General features: G+C 42.4%; 1 protein-coding gene across 1 annotated transcript in view; it reads right to left on the reverse strand.

Moving 5' to 3' along the window:
* The window catches only part of fstl5 (follistatin-like 5), a gene marked incomplete at both ends in the record, with an annotated part of 162,280 nt that overhangs the window by 140,406 nt on the left and 6,699 nt on the right, over positions 1 to 15,175 (reverse strand). Inside the window, one exon of the mRNA XM_080746724.1 lies at positions 5,962 to 5,992. Coding sequence (XP_080602850.1) covers positions 5,962 to 5,992 — 31 coding nt within the window. The remainder of the gene's footprint in view (positions 1 to 5,961; positions 5,993 to 15,175) is intronic.

The raw sequence follows: 15,175 nt of genomic DNA on the forward strand, positions 1-15,175 counted from the left end.
AACCAACAAATAAGGTAAAAGCGATAGGCTATGGGCTCCACTCTTAGCTATGAGGGCTGCTGGGGTCTGCAGGGGAAACTGGACGACAGGGGCAATTCTGCCAAACAGACCCCCTTGAGCCTAGATGTTATTTAGTCGTTGTCCTTTAACTAAACACATGCCACCCATACAGATTGCACAGGGAAGGCAGGAGGCCATTATTAGATCCATGTCTTGTTTATTTTTAACAGAGATTCCTGGAGGGACTACCTTGTGAGGATGTTCCATTACACCGACAGTAGGTGTACTCTCCTATTTAGGTCAAACCCACTCTGTACCCGGAAGGATTAGTAGGTCAGAGATCACGAGCAGCAGAGTCAGACACACTTTACTTACAATGACCTTGCTCCAGAGGATTGAGCCATGTTTTAACCCATGGAAGACAGTAAGTACTCCAGAATGGAGGACAAGATTTAATGAACTTACAATGACACGTGTGAGTTCATTGCATGCAAGGGACAACGTGTTATGTTACTATGAGCAGTACTTTTCCAAAGGTTGATACAGAGGTTAAAACACCTGGTGTATTACACCAATAGAATTGGTACCGGGAACGGTAATATAATGTCTCATACTTTACTGCTCTTCCCACATCGACCGCGTTTGACTTAGTAAGATTAAGCATCATATTAGAATTGTGTTTTCAAGTGTACAAAATAGGCTATACATGTATACACCTAGAGGTAGCACCCTTTATCTCCAGTAACTTGCTTAAGACATATTGTATAAAAGATATCACATATTAAATATTGGCAAAGACAAGGAGAGGTTGAAACAACAGGGAGGCTAAATGTATACATAACGTCTATTTATACATGACCTAGAGGTAGCACAAGCGAGTTTCTTGACATATAAGTACATGGTTAAAAAAAAGGATTGTTTTGGTTCTGATTATTATGTCAATAAATCATATTTTCACCCCTTTTTTTTTTTTTTTTTTTGGTCAAGCCCTCTCATTGCTGATACAGTGCATTCTTACAATAAAAAACAAAATACTTCTCTCCTTGCCTGACTACAGACCGTACCTAGCCTGCTTCCAGACCATAGACCCCGCCCACTCTCAGAGTGGACTCTTTCTCTGGTCTGGAGCTGAGTACATGAATCGGGATTTATTTTTGGCCCGTCCAATGAGCGCGGGGGATGGGGGTGGGTCTAACGAATATCCAATCCGCGCAGCAGTTGAAACGATTCAAACGAAGTTCACACACACAGGCAGGCTGAGGAAGGCACACACACACACACGCACGCGCACGCTGATTTCACCAAGCTGTTAATGTTGATGGCATGTTTCTGGTCGCAGTTCTGTGTGGAAGCAGTCACTGGCACAGACAGAGACACACACACAATTACACACACACTCCGCGACCATGCGTCGCGCCCACCGTGCGTCTCGATCACCGTGCATCCCGATCACTCGTGCGCGGACGCGCGTGTGCACACTCGCAAAAAAGTCCCTCCCCCGTAAATCGCTCAGAATAGGCACAGTTTCACACTACTGCGTGAGCTGAGTCTGAGATCAGGCTAGACCGCACCCCGAATCTCCAGTAACTTGATTAAGACATATTGTATAAAAGATATTACAGATTAAATATTGGCAAAGACAAGGAGAGGTTGAAACAACAGGGAGTCTGTTGTATGAAAAGATGCTGTGCTCCACATTGTTCAGTGCTGAGCTCTTCTATACCACTGAGCACAGTTATTAAAAGTGTAACCAGGGACCCAGGGGCACCGTGTGTAATTTTAGAATTAATATACAATTTAGGGCTCGGCGTTCGCAGCCCCTGAATTATTCAAATGTACGTCTGCTATGAGTTTGGGTCTGTTGGGGGCATAAGAGCTGCTGTGCATACAAATTAATGAATTATGTCATCCTAAGAGAGAGGAGAGCTGACACAGGCAGAGTCAACGCAAAGTTCAGCGCCAGGCAACGGAACAAGATGCCTGCCTATGTGTGTAGAGTTCAAAACCTGCAAACCTGAAACTATGCTGTCAGTCTCTGGGGTTGGTAGGAGCTCATCCTGTAGAACAGAGGTTCTCAAACTTTGAAATTTGAAGGTCTCCCCTCAACTGACAGTGTATAAATGGAACCAAATGGACCTGTTAGGGTTACTGACTTGTAAGGGTCAATTTAGACCCCATAAAGGAACCTAGAGAGTAGTCCCTTAAATGTACTTTGAGAACCAGTACTGCTGTAGAAGCCACCACAGTCTGGATTTCATAATGTTTCTACCACTGAACGAGTAATAAGCGTGAACAATCCCAACATGTATTTCATTTGGTAAAATTACTCCAAACTGGCAGTTTAAAAAAATTGATTTGCTTCATTTTACAACCTATAAACCTATCAACCCATCAGGGATTCCAATTACAGTGCATTCTGGGATAGCGGACAGCATTATGTCTGTTTTTGTCACGTTCATGCTGACATTCAATTTTTGTTTGGATCATAGGCGGCATGATTCCATCGGACTGTAATTGTTTTTTGGGGTTCCAATCCGCTGCCTAAATGCGTACTTATAACAACGACAGAAAATGCAGCTTGCATGCACCACAACACAAAGTACTGTAGGACACTGTTAGCAAAAGACTGTTACAACTATATAACACAATTAGCCTGTACATCTCCTCCCCTGGCTGACTTCATCAGCCTGGGGACTATTTCTATTTCCTAGATGTCTGTTTTATTTATTTCATTATACTTTTTAGTACTTTATCTAAAGAACATAATAATGTTTTTTTAGATGTCCATTTCTGCTTTGTTGTTTTGATGATGAGAGCTACAGTAATGCCTTAATTTCCCATCTGGAAATAAAGTTCATACACAACTACCAACCAAAGAGTATTTTCCTCGAAACTGGTAGAAGACAAAGAGAACTATGGTCAGTGAACTGGCTAGGAAACAACCACACAATTGCTTTGTGATATTTTATGAAATTGACAAATATAAATGTTTTGATTCTTACAAAAGAAATTAAGACAGTTTGCATTTCAAAATTGGACATTTTTTAAAAGGTAAAATAAATATTCAGAAGCTTCCAATCCAAGGAAAGGGTTTGAATTATTCATGTTTTCTCTCTGTGGTTTGTTCCTTGTCTCATCCTGGCTTGGGAAATGAGTTTGCTGAAAAGTGGCCAAAGCGAGATGTCTCCTCTCTCCCTCTCCTCGGCTTACTAACACGCCACATTAAAGTGAATCACAGCAGACAGCTGCAGAACGCCCTTTATGATAATGCCTCCTCTACAATTACAGCTTTGACCTTCCAACAGAGAAAGACAGGGAGACATCCACTTAGCATCCCTTTCAAACACTTAGTGGCCGGCAGGTTAGGCTTTAGGGGCCACCTTTCACCTGACATGGCTTTTATCTGGAGGATGGGGAGCATCAGACAGGAGACAGACAGATGAGATCTGTCAGACAGAGAGAGGAAAACCTAGTGCTGCCTCACACCACCTTGGTAGGTGGAGTCATTGGGGTTAATGTTGCGCAGAAAAAATCACTGGCAGGACTGCACAACTGGCAGGAGGTTTAGTTGGATGAACTGACTCTGAAGAAGTTCAACATTGCCCACTGGTTTAAAATAAACTGAACTACAAGTAATACAATAGTTTATAACAACAGCTACCCTCCTAACCTCATCAAATACTGTAGATACCGTTAATGAAGTTGTGTACAATGCAAGTTCAAGAGTAGAGACCACCCTCTGCTTATCACAGTTCTAAATCGCTTCCCTGGTGTCGAACTCACACCGGAAGTTCTGTGAAATAACATTGGAGTCTATGAGATCTGGCTGGACAACTTATGAACAAACACTATTTGTTTCTGAACTAAATTAGCAATATCGCGAGAGTGTACACCATTTCCTGTCTGAAAACCAAATCTCGCGATACCTCCGAGACAGAAACAATACCTGTCGCTGTTTAGATTCCTCAATAAAATTATGTACTGTGCACATCAAAAAGCAAGTGATTATAAAACAACCTGTGATATGTCCTCTTTTATATTCATGAACCGATTAGGCCTATAGGACAAAGGTCTCAATCGTGCATAAATAGTGTTTGTTCATGAGCTGGTCCAGCCGGCTCCATTCACTTGCATGTATTTCATTGAACAATGAACTTTCATTGAAGTTTTGTTTCGAAACGGGTCCCCATCCGGAATGAATGGGGGTAAATTTACTCGAATCAAATTTTTGTCTTAGGAATGTGACAAAAACCAAAAAATATTATTGAACTCTAGTCTCCATGGCGTGACTAATCAATAATAAAAAAGGAATTTTGGGGGTGAACTACTCCTTTAATGTCAAACTGGGCCCTAGGCACACAGGCTGATTTTCATCTAACAGGCTGATCTTCCATATCTATCAGGACTTCATATAGGAATGCCCATATATGGAGGCCACATTGGCCACATACCACACAAACAGAATCCATATATGGCCAAGACAGATGGCCAAGACAGCCTACTGAACTACTCCTTTAATACGGCCCTGTCGATCTCTATTTCTCTAGGAATCCGGAGGAGGCAGTGATGGAGCAGAGCTGACCAACCGCTCCAGTAGAGCAGTGGTTCTCAACCTTTTCAGGCCGCGCCCCCCAACATAATAATATTTTAGGCCTATCTTCTTAGGAACTTAAATATAATCGTAAGGTCTTATGAATAGTGTACTAATACATAGGTTTAAAAGTGTTAAAAATGTTACATATACCGGTAGTGTAACTCTGTCAAAGTGTTACTCCTTTCACACCAAGCACCATAGCACCAATCTCTAAAACAACAACTATATACTATAGATATTGTTCTAACAATCGCTTGGTGAACGATCTATCGTTAAAGTTATAGTCCTGGGTGTGAACGGCCCTAAAGAGTTTAACATTGTTACTACATATAATGTATCAGAGCTATTTAATAGAAATCCAACTAGTTACAGTACGTTGCATTACAGTGTAACATTGCTTCAGTGTTATTACATTATCTCATAAAGCATTCAGGTTTTATTAAGCTTTTCATAAGCACGTGTCCACAAATTTAAATTGTGAACAGAATACAAAATGAAAAAGCAAATGAAGGTTACTGCCAGAGGAATATACTGCCAAAGGATGTTGGCGTCTCCCTGCCTTAACTGGATATGCACTAAATCTGTGTGTGAATAGAATGGATGAAGTCTCTATTCAAACCTCTCTTCGGCTCCTTCTCTCTGTATTTTTTTCAAGCCGACATTTTATTGTACTGAAGGTGAAAGCGCTTCTTCTGCCGCTATTTTTCTCCCCTCTCCCCCACTCCACTCCACGCCACCCCACCCCACCCTCCAGCATTTGGTCGATACACCATTGAAGATTCTCATTTTCTGCACCGTATTGATGCACCGATGATAAGACACTTGAAATGAAACTCGGCTTTCTATAGCTACAGTACAAGATTGGGCCATGACACCCATTACAAAAGAACAGCCTAATGCACAGTTACATAAAACATGTCACTCTCAAATGTCTGGTTTCAGGCGAGGCGCTGAATGCTGAATCAGGAGAGGCCCTGAATGCTGAATGTGGCATTGACCATGACATCAGGACCCAAGACCTAATTAACTAACATAATACTCACATCTCTTTCAGATTAAGTGACTCATTTCTGTTCGTGAGCCTCTGGTTAAGAAACAATGCTCTATATGCCGTATTGATATAACCAGGGCAGGAAAATCAATTTCCAACGGATTGCAAAGTTTTAGCAGCCAATAGGTTTTCAGAATAGGAAGGATCTGCTGTGGCTGATAGAAAAGTCCACAGTCAACAATTACATTTGGTAACGGGTGGATGGTATTCATTTCCCACCGTGGTTGTGATGTTATATCCTGTGGTGAATTCTGCTTGTAGAGCAAACAACTACCTAAGCTCCATTCAGAAATGAAAGACAAGAAAAGCAACCTACCCTTTATCCTCTCACTCTCCGGGACTCCATCCTGCTGAAACAAACAAACAAACAAACAGAGACAAAATGGAATTGATTAAACAAAGTCATGACATGAAAAAAACATTAACTAAACAAAATGTATTTAGCTGCACATAACTCTGTGTGTTAATAAAAGCGATATGTCAAATGGTGCAATCATAGTCAGGGTCCAAGGATTTCATCTGCTATTTTTGTACAGCTGATGCATAAAATAGGGTTAAATGTTCATCATTTTTCTGGGGACCCCCTGGAACTGGCCTGGAATCCAGACTGCTTTGCTCCGTTCGGCTGACATTCTTGTCTGACCAAGGCAGGTCCTATTTGACTTGACTTTCCAAGCGTCGCCAACTACGCAGGCAAGTCAGGAAGTGACTCGGGTTTTACATACACACACTCGGTCCAAATGAGTGTGCGGGCACTGCTTGAGAATAACCCGCCGAACGCCCTTTGTTCCACAAACAATTTAGCAAACAAATATACAGTACACATTAATCTGTAGTCATCAACTGGTCACACCACATTTGAACAGTTAAGTAATACATAATAATGTGGCCACAGCTTTGAATTACACATGCTGTGTCAGCTGACATGCAACGTGTCAGTTTGCAGAAACGTACAATGGCAATGCAATTTGATAGATTTGACGCCATGAAAAATGCCAGACTCTCTGTCTATGTGTTTGTCCCTCTCTAACTCTCTCTCTCTCTCTCTCTCTCTCTCTCGCTCTCTCTCTCTAAACTGACCTGCAAAACATTATCGCTGTTAATTGAACTGTGTTGTGTTGAGACAGACCGGTTTCCTGCACCTAACCTCATCAGTAGGATTCACAGTTAATTTTCCAAACCAATACCACAAGAAGAATTATGAGCAGAGCGCACATGGCCAGCCTGCGGCGGCCCAGTTCCTTCCTTATAAGGGTCCAGCTGATCCTGTTAACCTTGTCATGCAACGTCCTTCAGAGCCTGGCCAAAGACAAAGCATTAGCACTGCTGCAGGGACGTGCAGAGAATGTTAGAGAGGCAGGGGCTGCGATGCATTGGGAGCTTGGAGGTACGCTATTTTCGGTGCTTGATACCACACTGAACTAAGCAAGCATAATCAAGTCAATACTGGAGATGTGGCGTACAGCTTGGATTATATACACAGGGAGGGCAATTCTTTCAACATAAGATGCTGCGTTCAAGTTCAGGAGAGTTTGGACAAGGCAATGGAATCAGGGACATTTGAATTTCTTTCACCACAGTAAAAACTGCATTCATGGTCTGGAGAGGGCACTTTTTACAGACGCATAAAAGGGCAGAGGCTCAAGCCCCCTTTGGTGTCTATGTTTGCACGTGCCTGTGTGCTACTGTCCTACTGTTTGCACAGTTTTAAACTTCACACCTCCCACCACGTTTGCAGCCTACAGCTGCAATTACTTTACCATCTATGATTAAATCAGGTCTCAAGTTTCAACGGTTTTCTTAGTGTTTAATTAAGCATGTATTATTCCATTATGTAACTATTCGTGCCTATCTTGGACAAAAAGTATACAGGTTTCATCACACTTTTTATAAGCAAACGTCCACAAATTTAAATTGCGTACAGAATACCAAACAGAAAACAGCAAATGAAGGTTACTGCCAGAAGATCTACTGCCAAAGGATGTTGGCATCTCCCTGCCGTAACTGGATATATGCACTAAATCCGTGTGTCTATTTGTGAGTATCTTGATCAAAAAAGTAATTTCACCCACTCTTTTGCACCGGTAAACTTGAGATGCTTGTTGGCTGATTGCATTAAACAGAAACAACTCCAACAACTACCGGTTTTCAAACCATTCTTAAATTGTGATCAACGCTCCCCTTTCTTTTAAAAGAAAGTAATTGTCAGTTTATTCCCTTTTCTTGGGGAAAGAATTGAGTCGTGACTATCATCACGGTGGTGCTACAGCATCAGCTGTCACTCAACTCTTTTAGATGCATTTAGAGGCAAATCATACAATCTTTTATTACCTTTCTTTCTTCACGCAGAGCCTGTTAAAAAGTCTGCTTCCGGTCTAGAGGCCACCTAACGTATCAGGTAATTCACATTTTAACCATTTATTTATGTCCACATAAAGGAGAAGCCTACAGGGACACAAATATTATAGGTGCAGTAAGGCTACGTTCATAAAATCATGGCATATGTTTTCATGATACAATAGGCAGGGCCGGCACGTCCATATAGGCGAACCATTCAGCTGAATTGAGCGGCAGGTGGTAGAGGCGGAATAATATGTTGAAGAAATAAAAATGATGACACTTGCGTGATTGGTATTCCATCACTCGTTTCTCGTTTGCAAGTCACATCACTGTTTGCATGAGTGAATTAATCCTGGCTGTCTGCTGCTTTAGTTATGAGAGCAGCGTAGCACAGGGGGAGGTGCGGCTAGAAGCATGCAGCTCTCACCTCTTCCTCCCATATTGTTGAACAGCGGCACGGAGAGCTTGAAAAAAGGTGCAAAAGAAAAAAGATGCAATGGTTTAACTGGTACTTGGAGACGAGTAAGAATCGCGCAAAGTTGTTAAGCCCTCTATTACAACCACCAGTATGTGGGTTATCCTATAGGCTGCCAAAATAGTCTGCACCTATAACTTAGCTTTGAGTTGGTATACAGTAGGGGAACACATTTCAATTATACTGTAGTACATGTATCTGACACATAAATAAATTATTATTATCATTATTAGGAGTGGTTGGTATTTAATGCCCGTACATGGTCATAAAGGCTTCCTCTAGGCTAAGGTCAAAGGTGCATGCCATCTCTAATATAGACACTTCCCTGGAGTCTTCATCAACCACAACAGTGTCTGGTTCATTTGCTGTCAAAGACGAGCTACTAGCCATTTATTCTTTCATAAAAAATTCAGCCTCTAGACCGATGTATTCAGCTAATCTTAATTTAGTTCTGACACTAATTGGAAGAAAAAAAAAAAAGAAAAAAAAAACAAGAGTAGTGCATTCATGATTATGATTGAATATAACTATGGTAGTTGACAGGACACAGACCTTAAAGGAATGCCTTTAAAAAGGTCAGGAGAAGCATAAAGGAGGAGAGGAAAAATGGGTACTACAACTGGAGTTACAACCCATTACACTCTTTGGGAAGCTAATTCAGGAGGAGCTTGTGGTGTACGACGTGTCCCTAAATCATTCTGCATTTAGCCCACCGCCGTGCCAGGACACCATTACAGCTCGATTATCAAGAGCGCCACAGAGCCTTGCACTGCACTGCAAACCATGAAGACCATACATATTTGATTCCTGAACTGCAAAGCCTGTCTAGCTTATGCCTCTTTCCCCCCCCCCTTTCATTTCTAGGCCTGTTTCAGTAGGGCAGGTTGTAGTGATGCATTATGCAACAGGTCTAACAGTCAATAAGGCTCCCTCACAGCCTGCTGAAAGTAGCTGGCAAACATGTATCCCCTGGTACGGCTTAATGCACACATTTAACCTGTTGAAGCCCATCTGGATTTCAATCAGTGGTTGTGTGACATGTCATTTCAAACCGTTTAAAGAGTGCTAACAGTAGGTTAGAGGCCAGCAAAACTCCTCATTGTTGTTGTTGTTGTTGTTGTTGTTGTTGTTGTTGTTGTTGTTGTAGTGTGTTTTGCTGTCAATCACAATAACTTCAGTGTGAAATATGGAGAAAGCGGTTTGTAGTGTATCTGCTATAAACAGACAAGAGTTTAGATCCAGCTTCGGTTATTCTTCATCATCTTCCATTATATGGGTAATAATGTCATGGTAATGTTGTCCCTGCTGTGCCATCATTAAACCGCATGTTAAGCATTAAAACATGTACATTTTGTAGTTTGTAAGATTTCGCGAACTGCTTTATATCGATAGCATCAGTGAGAGAGAGAGAGACTGGGGGGACAAAGACCAGGGGAATGACCCAGTAAACAGTCCATTTGGGACATTAGGGTCAAAGCTGAAATGGTTAGAGAGCCCGCCTAGGAAGCCAGAGATCCCAAGTTTGATTCCAGACCTCAGCAATGGGTCAAAGTGTCCCTGAGGCTGAGCAAGGCACTTAACCTAGACGTCCCGGTTTACCCGGGACAGTCCTGTTTTCAAGCTGCGTGTCCCGGTGTCCCGACAAATATCTCTAAAACACTGATATGTCCCGGTTTTCAACATTCACTGCAAAATGTTCCCAGTTTTCGCCAGAATTAAAATAATAGTAGCTGTTTTCAGTGGTTGCATAGACATTTATCATGTTCTTTTCATGAAAACATGCTCACCTAACCAATCAGAAAACATGAACAAATTCATTGGGTGTCTGAATTCAACACTGAGCCTGTTTGTCAATCACTCACTGCCTGTTTGCAAACCTGCAGTGCGTGTGTGCGCATGCACGAACGTTAGAGAATGGGCACGCGCGTGCGCGGTAACGTGCGCATTGCTTTTAGGGTCCCGGTTTTAGGCAACAGTGTTTCACGTCCCGGTTTGAGTGGCTGAAAATATGGTCACCCTAACTTAACCCCTAACTGTTCCCAGAGGAGCTGCCTCATAGCGCCCACTGCTCCTGTTACTCAAGTTATGGATTAAATGCAGATAGCTCATTTCACTGTTTATGCAAATATACACTGACAAATACCATTACCAGCATGTGGACTATTAGATTATTGTTATAAGCATTCAGCTATCAGCTCTCTCCCAACTACAGCACGTAAATCATGTTAAAAATACTAATCCTGGTCTCTTTAGTGCCTCCCCCTGGCCAGCCGGGGTACCAGATGGAGGGGAAAGGAACCAGTGGAATAACGTGTTCCTTCCACGCACTACGTCCAACCTCGGAAACTTTCCCAGGTGAAAAGAGGCTGCTTGGACTCCTCATGCATAGAAGGAAGCATGAGGTCAGTCTGCTGCTCTTCCCAGGTTGGCAGAGGGAGAGTAGCGCCCAGGATTACATTAATTGACTTTTTTAAATTCTAATTGGTTACAAAAATCGTGGAATAAAGTAAAAATACTAACAGTGGTGGTGCACCGGTGAGTGAATGATTAGAGTGTGGACCATTATGATTGCAACGCCTCTGGTTTGATTCCAGCCGGTGCCATTTGTTGCACCCTTTACCCTTAACTTCCTGTCTCTACATTTCTCCTCTCTGCGGGTGCAAAAAAATAAGCAAAAACCTCCTAAAAATATATGTATGAAATGGAATATTATGTCACAATGATTTGCCTTGTGAAAGATAATTATTCTCAAACTTAATAGAGGTTACAGTAGTCACTAGTTTGTATTCATGGGTTGCATTAGCTCCATATAGAACCTCACCAGTTGCTGCATACTGTTGTGCTCCGAGATGAGGTCCTAGAAAGGTGGCGTAGCGATCACTGGACTGCCGCAACAACGAGTTGGAAAAGACTCAAAACGAAATTTTATCCAAAAAGTTAAGGTAGTTCCGAGTTACCTAACATCGGTACATAAAACATGAACTACGGCATGAAACAACCACTTAAATCGCTAATTTTGTAATGTTTTCCCATTCAACCAGAACTCCCCCGGCGGCAGTTGCCTGTATCTGCTGCAATGGGAAAGATGCAGTACTTGCACCTGCCGCCAGGGGCTTTTCTGAATTTAATGAGACTAAATAAGCGATTTAAACCGTTTTCCCAACGCCGTGGATGATGTTTTATTTACCGAGGTTAGGTAAACCACAGTCTGGGAGCTCGGAACTACCTTTACTTTTTGGATAAAATTTTGTTACGAGTGTTTTACAACCTTTCTAGGACCTCATCTCAGAGCACAACAGTATGCAGCGACGGGTTTGGTTCTATATGGGGCTAGGGTTGCATTTGTAGTCCTATACCAGCCATTTTGAGGACCAACACAGGTGTTTTGATTAACATAGAACATTGGTTCTATGCCAATCAGACAAATTGAACACCTGTGTTGGTCCTCAATATGGCCGGTTTAGGACTACAAATGCAACCCATGAATTGAGGATTAAATATTTTCCATCAGCAAGTCCATCCAGACACGTTTAACCCTTAGCAGCCCAGCTGGACTATTCATCCATCCTGGAAAATAACCAGTGCTGATGATGTCTGATATTAATGTCACAATGACACTGACAAATGCACTTTAGCTAGCGTTGTGCTTATCGGTTCAGATGAATCTTGATGGTATGCTGAGAAGAGAGAGGACAGAGTGACCTGTGCACATTATACCACAGAGAAATCTGGATTCTGATTGGCCAGAGGGTGTGCATTCATTTGAGATAACCGCAATTACCGCATGGCCAACTGTTCTATTAATATGCATTATGAACGATGTACTGGATTAAAGTTATACCATGTAACTTTTTTTATAAAACAAATCTTAAAATTGTCCTAACTCTTAAATCGCTAAAGTTTTAGAACACCCACTCCGTTATTTTCAGCTTCTGAAGCCTTCTCTTTATATGTTTTCTATGATCCTGACCGGGGTCCGGTTTTCGCGCAAAAATTACGTCATCATACACTACCGGCCAATCACAGCGAGGGTTATACACTGCCGGCCAATCACAGCGCATCTTGAAGTGGGGTCGCTAGCTATCACAATAGGGCGGCCATATTTGTAGGCGCCTGTGTGTCTCTATCTATACTCGGGTGAAACACTCCGTTTCTCCGGAATGCCTGGACGCACAGGAACCAGGGACCCCTCTAAAGATAGATCTCGGCGAGGTGGAGGCAGACGCGGGGGTGACGCGGGGGTGTGAGGCCCGGTCCGCGGCGAGAAACGGCCGAAAGACGCGGACGCTACTGACCACTAGTTGAGCAACTTACACAGTATAGCTTTAAGGGTTATTTAACCGATTTAGTGCCATTCCCGAGATATCTCGCGAAATGTACTCGAGTATCTGTAGTGCCATTCCCGAGATATCTCGCGAAAAGTAATATATTACTGTAACGGCGGGTACATTACCGAGAAGAATGGCCGGAGGTCCGGAGCCGAAATCCGTCGCTGATTTGTCATCATCACGGCTCCACGAGCACAAAATAGTCCCATCCATAACATTGAGGTGGACGGGGGATCTCATCTTTAATGTCCATTATCTCAAAACTACACTTTAGAAGCTAGGATGGAGGCAGATGCTCGCTTATGTTACACATGTATAAAAGCTCCCGGTCCGCCATTACACAACTCCACGTGGACAAGGATCGGTTCCGGCGCAGGACCCGATTACGTCAGACCGGAAGTGATTGCGCTGTGGACTTCTGGCCTTCAAAATAAGATAACGGTAGTGATGCCAGCCTGAAGGTGGCATCGTGGGCTTTATAATCCGTTAATGTCTGGGGCTCAGAATGAGTTAAACGAACACTATCTAAAAACTACCCGTCAATACTCTATGGCAGGCTTCCCCAATTAGTTTTCCCCAAGGGCCAAGTTACAAGTATGTCCACACACACACACACACACACACACACACACACACACACACACACACACACACACACACACACACACACACACACACACACACACACACACACACACACACACACACACACACACACACACACACACACACACTGCAGTGCTCTAAAAGTGATTGCTAAAAGTGATTGGAGTCTCTGTCATTTCTCTCCAAAAGCCCTTGAATATGATTAAGGATTATTACTGTGCTCATATGCCCACATTTCATAATTTTAGAACAAACATGGGAGAATTATCATTCTACTGCCAAAATGTGGAATGCCCTGACACCATCCATTTAAGTTTGTGTATCACTAATTTTTTACAACATTGGCCCTTTTGTGTTATCCTTTTAGCCTTAATATCTGGCGGTACCATATGCAGTTTACATTTCTGACTAATAAAGTATTCAACAATCAATGCCCCCACATTATGAACAAACAGTACTTGGAAAGTGGTAATGGTATGAGCAGCATAATCCACCCACAGCTATGTGGTTGTCAAAACATTTGACCTTATGCTGTATATTTTGATAACATGGCTCATCATGGATTATCCATTACTCACTGTATTTTCTCAAATATGAAGTGTTTCGTCCACAGCCCTTTGCACTGTGATCAACAGACTTTTAGCGCGCGTGCGTGTCACACACACACACACACACACACACACACACACACACACACACACACACACACACACACACACACACACACACACACACACACACACACACACACACACACACACACACACACACACACACACACACACACACACACACACACTCTCAAGAGTTTTTGTCTGCAGAAGATTAAGTTGTCAGTCAAGGGGACAGGCTCAGCTTGCTTCTGATCTCATAGCTGTCACTATGATTTAACACAATAAAAGCATAAAGAAATTGAGGTTTTCTTATTATTATTTATCTCACCTGCACGTTCACTTTTAATCCACTTTTGTATGAAAATCCCCTCAATTCTGTTTGCTATTGAAATCCATGTACTGTACAGTGCTGTGACTTCTAAATCAAATACCACTGTAAACATGATAGATTAAAGATGGGGTGACATGATTTCCCCCCCCCTAAAACATGATGATCAGGTATTATGATATACTAGGAGGAAGATTTTCTTTTTTCAAAAAAGTGTACAGAATGTGGCCACAACCACCTGCTCATTAAGTATATGCCTGGTTGTCAGGCGGGCCGTAAGTGGTGACCAGGCTGAAGTTACACCCACAGTAGCCTCGGAAACCTAGGCTTTTATTTTGGCGATAGGAAGAAAAATAAAAGTCTGGGGTAACCTGCTGCAATTTCTGGAATATAAGTGCCATGGCACAGATCATGAACCAATAGGATAGAATCCGCCCCTCTAGACCAAAATCAGCCTGTGTTAGGGAAGGCTACACCCACAGTGTTGGGTGTATGGTAGGTACAATGGAGGGGATGAGTTTATGATGTCATTAATTCAGTGTTTTTTCAGTTGGGCCTTTTGACTCAGAGGCTTTCAGCTTTCAGGAAGTAAGCAAAAATACACAGGGAAGACATATTTGCACATTATAACCACTATTAGAGTAGCTAATGTTAATTTCATAGACACATACAAAACAGGAAAAAGTACAAAACTATGGCACCACCTCTTTAAAATGACTGTCCTGTATAGCAGAATCCATAGTGAACATCTCAACCTATAACAGCGCTGGGGCTTTCATGCCCCTCGTATGATTTGTACTAATACCGTGCTGTGTGCAGGGAGACCGACTCTGCATGTT

This window comes from Nannobrachium achirus, assembly GCF_963921795.1.
Source record: "Nannobrachium achirus genome assembly, chromosome: 17".
NCBI lineage: Eukaryota > Metazoa > Chordata > Actinopteri > Myctophiformes > Myctophidae > Nannobrachium > Nannobrachium achirus.